This window comes from Ictidomys tridecemlineatus, chromosome 12 (genome assembly GCF_052094955.1).
Source record: "Ictidomys tridecemlineatus isolate mIctTri1 chromosome 12, mIctTri1.hap1, whole genome shotgun sequence".
In the NCBI taxonomy this organism is placed as follows: Eukaryota; Metazoa; Chordata; class Mammalia; order Rodentia; family Sciuridae; genus Ictidomys; species Ictidomys tridecemlineatus.
In genome coordinates this window covers 65,762,409-65,772,494 of record NC_135488.1, presented here as the reverse complement: position 1 = coordinate 65,772,494, position 10,086 = coordinate 65,762,409, and the positions used below count along the sequence as shown (strand labels likewise).

The following is a 10,086-nucleotide window of genomic DNA, read 5'->3' as shown; positions in this document are numbered from 1 at the left end:
GGGGGTTAGAATTGCCAGGTAAAATACAGATACCCAGTTAAATGTGAATTTTGGATTTAAACAAAGGAAAAACTTTTTAGTATAAATATGTCCCATACAACATTTGGGACATACTCATACAGACAAAATGATTTGTGGCTGACCTGAAATTCCTGTATTTAATTGATAAACCTGTCCACCCTATTTGGAATTCTTCTCTCCTTTTTTCCCTTCATTTCCTAGCATTTAGGAAGAGCAAGCAGCTTAAGTCACAGCACACTATCAGGAGTGAGGGTGCTGTTTCCCATTCCAAATAGCCTTTCTGCACAGGCCTCTTTCCACTTTGGACAACAGTCTCTTCTCTCATTGTACCTTTTGTCTCTGTCATTTGCAATCTGTTTTCAGCACAATTAGTGCTCAGGGAATGGCAGGTGGGAAGCCCCCGAGGGTCCTCCCACAGTTGTCTCTGGGCTACCGCAAATCTCTCTGATATTGCCATTGCTGAAAAGACCCTGCAGCATCCATGATTTGGCTCCTGGTTTAGTCGGTCAATCCCATGGCTTCTACTTTACCTTATTATTTGCCGTATTTCTCAGTTACTTCTATAGCCCTCTCATGAACCATGGGAACTTTTTGAGATACCCTCAGTGTCCCACTAAACTGAGGGAAATTTGAGAGCTACCTTTCTCTCTCCACGCCCTTTGGAACTCTAACATGAGTGTATCAAACCTTTATATTTGTTCCATAATCTCTAAATCCTTTTTTCTTAAAATTGTTTTTTTTTGTATGTGCTTTGGCCTAAGCATTTTTCTATTGTTCTATTTCTCAATTCACAAATGCTCTTTTTACAGTGTTCTAATCTGCTATCATACTTACATTATTTTGTTATTGTAGTTTTCAGTTGTAGTATTTCCATTTAGTTCTTTTTAATTCTCTAGTTTTCTGGCAAAAGTCTCTATTTTAATCTACTTCATTTTCCCCTCCATTTGCATGGGCATACTAGTCATAGTTATTTTTAAATTGTATATAGGCAATTTATAAACTCTACTGTCTTTAAAAAAATTTTTTTTTAATTTGTTTTAATTAGTTACACATGACAGTACAATGATCTTGACATATCATACATTTGAATCAGATGGTGTATAATTTCTCATTTTTCTGAGTGTACAGGTTGCAGAATCACATTGGTCATACAGTCACGTATATACATACAGCAATAATAATGTCTATTTTATTCTGCTGTCCTTCCTTTCCCCCTTCCCCACCCCTCCCCTCCCATCACTTCGCTCTACCCAATCTAATGTGACACACTTCTTTTTTTTTTTCCTCACATCATCATACATGTATTCTGTATAACGATGAGGGTCTCCTTCCATCTTCCGTGTAATTCCCCTTCTCCCTCCCTTTCCCTCCTACCCCTCTTCCCTATTTAGTGGTAATCTTCTTCTCATGCTCTTCCTCCCTACCCCATTTTGAGTCACCCCTTTATACCAGAGAAGACATTCGGCATTTTAAACTCCACTATTCTTGAGACTTGGTTCTATGGTCTGGTTTTTGCTCATCTTATTTTTAATGATTTAGTACTATCTTTGAGCATGCCTGATATTTTTTATAAATTTAATGTATACATTGCATATGGAAAACTAGAGACTCTAGGCCACATCATCTTCTTTGAGAGGATTCACCCTGTCCTCTGCTAGGCAGTGGGTTTTATTTACTCGAATCAAATCAGGGATCCAGTCAAATTGAGGATAGAACCCTTTGAATGGAGTCCCCTAGGGGTTCTAACTGAAAACCTAGGTTGTTCACTAGATCCCTTGCCTCTGCTGGATTTTCAATTGTAATCATTGTGTCTTCAGTACTGTGAGACTGTAAAATCTCTATTTTGTTTCTCACGGGTTTAGCTCTTTAGCTTTCAATCCTGTAGAGACTGAGAACTTAGCAAATGTCTTGGAGGAAACCAGTCATGTGTCAGGTAATGTCTACAAAGTACTTAGCACACAGTTAGCCACAGGAGAGTATTTAGAAATGGATTATTAAAAAAGAAGCTGTGATTCTATGGACAAAAGTCTCTGAAGTGGAAAAATTTGGTTACTGCCTTAATCCAATGTCAGACTACCATCTCCTATAGTACAATTAGATGTTACATACTTCTTAGGTGATGAAATAAGAAGTATATTATATTGCCTTTGTAGTCTAACTGCTAAATATATTTTACCTAAATCAAATCATGAAGAATCAGATGAATCAATTACAGAATATTCTATGAGATAATCAACTTCAGTTCTTAAAAAAATGTTAACATTTCGAAAAACAAAACCAAAGGCAGGAAGATGCTTCTGGTTAAAAGGGATTAATGAGACAAAAACAAAACAAAACAAACAATAAATCCAACCTAACCCAACCAAAACAAAATAAAAAACTCTACGTACATATATAAATCTTGTTTGAATCTGTAAGACATTTTGAGGGCCACTGGTGAACTTAAAATGGACTCTAAATCATATGATATTGATACTAAAACTTTCAGATGTGTAAATGATATTACATACAGAAAACTATATTCAAGAGATGACATGCTGAAGTACTTAGGAGTAAAATATTATCATGCCTACAATTTACTTTCAAATGTTTTAACAAAAATAAATATTAAATAAAACAAATGTAGAAACATGTTAGCAGGGCTGGGGATGTGGCTCAAGCGGTAACACGCTCGCCTGGCATGCTAATCCCAAAAAACCAAATGCCAAATGGTTTCTCTGATATAAGGAGGCTGATTCATAGTGAGGTTGGGAGAGGGAGCATGGGAGGATTAGACGAATTCTAGATAGGGTAAAAGGGTGAGAGGAAAAGGGAGTGTGCATGGGGGTAGAAAATACGGTGGAATGATATGGACATCATTACCCTAAGTACATGTATGAAGACACAAATGGTGTGAATATACTTTGTGTACAGAGATATGAAAAATTGTGCTCCATATGTGTATTATGAATTGTAATGCATTCTGCTGTCATAACAAATTAGAATAAAAAAATAAAATACTGGGCTGGGGTTGTGGCTCAGAGGCAGAGCACTTGCCTCACACATGTGAGGCACTGGGTTCAATCAGCACCACATAAAAACAACAAAATAAAGATATTGTGTGCATGTATGACTAAAATAATATTAAAAAATAAAATACTGAATCTTTAACTGTAAAAATAAAAAACACTCCAAATTCCTTAACACTCTTTCCAATAATCTTACTTCTTTTACACACTGGGTAAACTTAACACATGACTTTATCTATGAGTACGAGTGCGCCTTCCTTGCATTCTGCTCCACCCACTTACATTCTCAGATGCTAATGGCTTGCTCTGATAAATGCAGGGTTTAAGTCCATAACATACAACTAATCAACAAGTTTCAAAGTTTTCCTTTTGGTATAAACTGTGATCATAGCTTATAACTTATTATACGAGTTGTTTTAATGCAACAGTAGTATAAAAACCAAACTAAAGTTTATTCATTTAACTTGCAAAGTAATACATAAAATCGATTGAGGTGACCCAGTAACATAAAATAAAAAGTGGTACTTTTGAGGCTCAGTTTATTTTCAAGTGTTTATTAAAAAAATAACAAAACACTTCTACTTTTCTCTTACATCTTTATAGAAGAGTAAAACACTTATTCCTTTGGTAGCATTAATATCAAACATCTCCTATGTCTTGAGCATTGTACTTGCAATTCAATGCAATCTTGTCCATTAACAACATAGTAAATTTGTTACTATAACAATGTAGACCTTAAATTACTTACAATAAAGAATTTTATTATTATTTTGAATAGAATTAAAATAAATAAACTATAGAAATAATTTAACAAATCTATGGGGTACTACCATGTGGAATACAAAAGAATAAATTAAAAATGGTCCCTGCCATTAAGAAATTCACAGTCTAAAGAGACAGAAAAAGAAAATATAAAATTTAGTATAGTATGACAGCTTTGAGTGTGGTACAAACAAAGAAGTACAGAAACCTTAAAAGGATCACTTAATCCAGAATGGTAGTAGGTAGGACGGTTTCCAGGCTAAGGTGATGAGTTCTACAAAAGATTTTGCCAAGAAAAGAATTCATGGAGGATGAAAGGAAGAAGTTTATAGATATATCAAACAGCCTGTGCAAAAGGCAGAAAATCAAGGGAATTTACATGTTCAGAGAACTGCATAGCTTGATGTCACTGAACTGAAAAGTTATAGGATGGAATAGTGATGTGATAAGAGGCTAGATACAGGTCAGACCACATCATTAGAAACTGTACAAACTTTGCCAGGGAATTTTGACCTTTACCTGAATGCACTGAAGTGTAACTGAAGTTAGGTCATATTATAATTTGGGGACTTAGAAAGATTATACTGGTGAGGAAAGAACTGGAGGCAGGTACACTAGTTAAGAGGTTATTAAAGTAATCCCAACTTCAGATAAGGATCAGAATTAAGTAATGAAGCAGAGATAAATATGGAGAAGGATTGAAATGCCTAGGTATTAGGATGATAATATCACTAAACCTTGACTTCTGCTTGAACATGGTGAATGTTGGAGAAGAGTAAAATATGGTAACTACTGAACAAAGCCCATCATTCACTGAGGTCTTGGCTGAAGAACAATTATTTCTGTGAGAGAATGAGTTCTGATTCAGGTGTCTGGAGCCTATGGGGCAGATCTGATCTGTGTCCTGGGTGTGAACATCATCAGCACCAATGAGGGCCATAGTTGATGCTGGAGGAGTGGGTGGGATTATCTAGGATGTTCCTTAAGAAACATCAACATGTAGTAAGTAGCAGAAAGAAAGTAAGTCTTTGAAAGAAGACTGAAAAGACTGGTTAGAATAAGTAAAGAAAAAATCCAAGAGGTTCTAGCCCCAAACCTAGAAGTTATAAGAACTGAATGTTTATGGGTGTCAAATACTTGAACAACCAAAATGCATTCAATGGATTCATCAATTAAGTCATTTGTAACTTGCATAACAACAGTTTTAATCATGTGGAGTGAAGGTCAGTTTACAGAAGATTGAGCAATGAATGACTGATGAGGAAGTAAGAGTCAAAGAAGTGTTTTCAGGACATAAAATTAGAAGCACTATGGACAAATCAAGGTTTGATATCTTAAAAACATAGACTTACGTAAACCACAAATATCACCCCCTAGACAAATAGACAAAGGAAATTACATCAGGTAGGGATTTTAGTGCAAAGGCTGAAACTCAATTTGTGTTAGTTTAGGTAAGCAGACAGGGAATGACTAAAACCAGGGTCCCAAATGCAAACACACCTCTCCTGTAGCTGTTTCTCTTTCCTATTGTCTCCATATTCTCTTATAAATAATCTGTTTTTGTGTGGCAGGGGACCATTTCAACAGTAAAGAGGAAATGGATTTTCTCCTCTGACTCATGGAAGAGGGTGGTTTGGATTATGTTTCTATCCCTAGACTCACACAGAGGTAGGGGAGACAGGACACTGTAAATAACAGCATGGGGAAGAAGTGAGAAGGACAATTTCCCTAATTAGGGTGATCTCTATTAATAAAGGAAGGCAATAGATGGTGAAAGGGTTGGGCAAAGACAAGAGTTCACATCCATTACAAAAGATGATACTACTATATGTGTTCATATGCTATTGTACACAGATGCTATTCATAAAAAGCTTTAAAGCTTTAATTTTTCCAATAATTTCAAAGTGCTTTCTTATTATCTCTTATTAAATAAAATTAGTAGGGTCTCTTTCTTTCCAATTACATGGGCAGAAGAGAAGACTGCTGGGTCCAGGAATTATGCTCTATGAATAGCATAAGTTGTGGAGAAGACATAGGAGGAGACAGGTTAGCAGTGGCAATCAAAGAATGATTGAACTAATATGCAAATGTTACAGAGAGGTGGTCTTCAGTTCAATGAGGACAAACTGATATTGATCAGAGTTATCCTAGCATACAATAGGACTGTTCTGTCACATAGTGGGGATCCTATAAGAAGTATTTGAACTTGGGTTTGCTGACTGACAGGGTTTGAAGGAGGAAATTATTGTACAGCCCTGGAAACGGAACTGCCTGATTTTCAAGGCCTTTTCCAATTCTAAAAAGATAAGTAGAAGATTATCACTTATTTTCTGCTTGATCCAACAATGGCAATTTGTATAGAGTGTATAGGCTTCTTTCTTATAGTTGCCTACTGGTTAAATTCTAGTATTCTGGATTCTTATTTTTGTGCCATAGAGAACACTTAAAGAAGAAAACCTCACACCAACTAAAATGCTTTGTAAATACTTTTTAACATGGTGGTGACCCGATTCATAATGAACACTATAATGGAATATTATATCATCTGCTCTTGCGAAAAAGAGAAATAAAAGTTGAAATAAAGGTTCTTTGAAAGTTGTAAACTTTAACAAAGTCAAGTGTCAAGGATTCTTTAGGATAACTTAGATTTTCTTTTAAATATGGAGAAAACAAAAAGGAGCTGAAAGTCCTTTGTCTTTATACCAATGAATAATACACTAGATGGTGCTCTAAGGCCATCAGAAGTTTTACTAGACTATATATTATATAGCAGTTCTGATGGTATTTGTGCTTTGGAAACTTTCCACACATTTTCAGCCACTGAGAATAATCTCAGGTTTGTAGGAAAGTAATGGAAATCTTAATCTGATGAGCTTTAGCCCTAAAATCAGATTGATTTTAAACTAAACCATAGGTTTAACATTTAATAATTTGATAATTCAATTTGATTCCATTGGAATGGAAAATTTAAAGTTATTGAAATGTGAGTTTATTATTCATTTAAATATATTGCTATTATTTTCATGTAGTCCTCCAACGAGTTTATTTATGTCTATTGTTTAAGTTAGTTTTTCCAAGTTGCTTCCTAAATTTTTGAATTATCATTAAACAGAAAACACAAATACCAATCAAACTCTTATCATTTAGTCTTACTAAATACCAACACAAATACATTAAACAATACATTTGAAATCATTCTATCAGTATATTATTCCTTACATAAAATAGTTCATGATTTTTTCACATTACAATAAAAGCAAAAAATATTTTTTACTAAAGTGTAAAACAAAAATAAAGTTTTACTTTTAAATGTTAAATATTAAAAAGGTATATAAAAAATATCAACAGAACTTTCATAAGTACAGACATTTTGAAATGTCAAAGTCACAAGATCTGACTGTAGTTTTTTCTACTTATCTTTCCAGTTCTGCTTCTAGAATTTCTCCCCACGTATCTGCATCCATCGGGCACATAATTTTTTCTGGGAGGCTAATGGGAGAACGTATGTTGCTGTATCTGCCACTTAGCCATTCATGCTTTACTTTACTCTTCTGGTAATTCCTCAGAAGTATTACCTGAAAGGGGTAAACCATCATCGTTCAAAAAGAATGTAGGAAGTGGTTGGTTAGTGAATTTGTTCAAACTAGAGAAGCTGACTCACAGGGCTGAGAATATTAGGTTCTTACATTGATATACACGTTAATACATTCATGTGTATGCACATGAATGTGTGCATGTGTTTATGTATATGTGTGTACACAGAGACTGAGCCACAGAGTTTACTGGACATTTTGGATAAGGAGACTGAAATGGCTAACAGGAAAGTTCCTGAATTTAGGATTTGAAAATATGAAAGGGTGAATGGGAGATAGTGTGGAGTCAGTGTATTTAGCAGGAAAATAATAATAACTCAACTTTAACTCATTTTCCAAAGTCCTCACACTCTGTACATTATTCTGCATATGTAATCCTACCATTTCCAAACCCACCACCATAATACTGTCAAAAGCACTGTGAACAGGAAAGGGTAAACTTACCCTCCAGGAATAACCACTTTCTAGGTCGTCATCTATTTCTCTTTGGCACACAGCTCTTACAGTCAAGCAGTGGGGCTTCCATAAAGAGTCACTGTTTCTTATTGTGTAATTCCAGCTCCTACATGTCACAGAAGCTCTGCACAAACTCTGGATGTCCAGCTGACTGAAAATTTTAAAAGTGACTTCTAGAGGCAGCAGTTCAACAAAGTTATTTTGACTCTCGTTTATTGCCTTCTCAGCATCCACAGAGTTCAATTCTATGTCAGAAACTCTCAAATTATTGTTTCTCTTGGAATTTTTCTGCATAGCGTGATGTTTTAATAAATTATCTTCATTTGTAACCTAAAAGGCAAAGTTTAAACATATTCAGTCTCTTCAGATAAGACTACAAATCCTACTCAGAATGAGATACCTTTTGGGGTATGATTAAAGAATTTTAACTCTTCTTTACTTAAGCTTCTCAATCTGTAAAATAGGGCCAATGCTGTTTTTCATGTGGTTCACAAAGATTGACAGGGATAATTTATAAAATAGCCTCACATCTGAATCACACATGGGAGGCACTCAACATTTTGGTTACCTTCTTTATGGAATATTTTTAATAATGGGGTTGTTTCTAAATGTTTTGTTTTGTTTGGTTTTTTATTTGTTGTTTTGTTCTCAAAGAACACTGTCCAAAAGGGGAAATGATTCTCCATGTCAGACCATATTTATTGAGTTTATATTACTGAGAGAACACATTCAAGTATTTACTAAAAGTACTTTTTAAAAATGAGTATGAGTCAATTCTATCAAACCCAAGTAATAATACTTGTTTGTAAGAACTGATGTATTGCCATTAAGTTCTTCATCTATAAATTGTGACTTAATCATAAGAAAGATTCTTTTTAGTAATTCATATAAGAATTGTTTTTCTACCTGCACCTAGTGGGTAGGGGCTCAATTTGACACAAATACTAAAGGAAATGGACCAGAGAATGAGATCCTGGTCATAATGATACAAAGTCTCAAATATTTAATTCAAACTAGTGTTTTAGAGATGACCTCTTAAAGATATCCTACTGGTATAGTTAATTATGAGCTAAGTATAATAGTATCTAAGGCATCAAACAAGTGAGCAATAACTATAAACAATGTTTATAATTCAGCCAGCTGGATTATGTGACTACAGATTTAAAGGTTCTGAAATTGCTATTCTTGAGCTACCTTCACATATAAAGACAGCTTGTATTTACTTAAAATCAGTTTAGAACGTTTTGAACTTCATTTTAAAATGGGCTTCAGGGTATAGTAGAAGGGGTTCAAGATACAACTGAATGCTTCTTTTAGCTCAGCTAATAGCAATTGCCCTAGTGGCTCCCATACTTTAGGCTGTTTATGATACAAATTACTTGTAGTGATTAGAATTGTAACCCCTGTGTTCAGGAAAGGACTTCGTCTTGAGGTTTTGGGGAAGTGAGAAAACTGACAAAACAAGACGATGAGTCATGAGCAATGAATCTTCCCACATTCTCCCCTCCTACCATCCATACAAACCAAAGCCAAACCACCATGTTTTTGAAAAGAATCTCATATTAGGAGGATGTTACACTGTATTTAAATGTTCTTACTGGGGAATAAAACGCTTCCTCCCATCAGAATAATTCCACTGGAGGAGGAGGAAGGTTTTTGAGATTGACAGTCGGAAGTGCCTTGACCAGGTTCCTAAAAATCTCTCTATGAATCTTTCTTCAAGTTCAATTTTGACTAGTTGCCTGTAAAACTACTTCTTTTCTGTCTTTCATGAATCAAGCTTTTCAGTTTGGTAGGACGTCGGGCTCAGACTAGCTCTCGGAGAGCCTCCATCCTTCTGGAAACCACGGTCGGGACCTCGGGTCTCATCCCAGTCACTCTCCTGTGTGCTCTAGGTGAGCTGCAGCTGCCTGAAACCCAAGAACACCTGGCACTGACAAATGAACAACTGTCAAAACTGTCACCTCGGTTCCAAGCCACTGAAGGAAGGCTGGGCTTGCGCATGGGTCGTGCCCCAGAGAGTGCAGGCCTATAGGTCCGCGAAGGGAAGACCCTCCTACCTACTGGGCCGCGGTGGACTCTCCTCCAGCAATTTAAATCCTCCGGGATTCGAATCCTTCCCCATCGTCCTTCACATCCCGCCCACTCTAGCCCCGCCCTGCCGACTCAAATTCGCACAGGCGCAGAGGCGCGCGCATTGCCTCCTGGGATTGGTAGTTTTTCTATGTCATCTCAGCTTCTGAACG

General features: G+C 35.9%; 1 protein-coding gene across 3 annotated transcripts; it reads right to left on the bottom strand.

The window, feature by feature from the left end:
- Positions 1-3,567: 3,567 nt before the first annotated feature.
- Fbxo48 (F-box protein 48) lies at positions 3,568-9,995 on the bottom strand. Of its 3 annotated transcripts, none has more exons than XM_040271155.2 (3): positions 9,805-9,995; positions 7,829-8,170; positions 3,568-7,366 (listed from the first exon to the last, which is right to left on the bottom strand). In XM_040271155.2, exons 2-3 carry the CDS (start codon positions 8,132-8,134, stop codon positions 7,205-7,207), a joined length of 468 nt encoding a protein of 155 aa, XP_040127089.1. In that variant the 5' UTR covers positions 8,135-8,170; positions 9,805-9,995; the 3' UTR covers positions 3,568-7,204. The 3 variants fall into 3 exon arrangements, with proteins under 3 accessions (XP_040127089.1, XP_005322238.2, XP_040127090.1); XM_005322181.5 differs by having other exon boundaries at positions 9,901-9,993; XM_040271156.2 differs by having other exon boundaries at positions 9,905-9,993.
- Positions 9,996-10,086: the final 91 nt, after the last annotated feature.

Excerpts from the sequence above, each read along its gene's own strand:
- Fbxo48 (XM_040271155.2), bottom strand. The coding sequence starts at position 8,134 with ATGCAGAAAAATTCCAAGAGAAACAATAATTTGAGAGTTTCTGACATA. Across the intron at positions 7,367-7,828 it reads AAAGTGGTTATTCCTGGAGG|GTAATACTTCTGAGGAATTA; the intron begins GTAAGTTTACCC and ends TACCCCTTTCAG.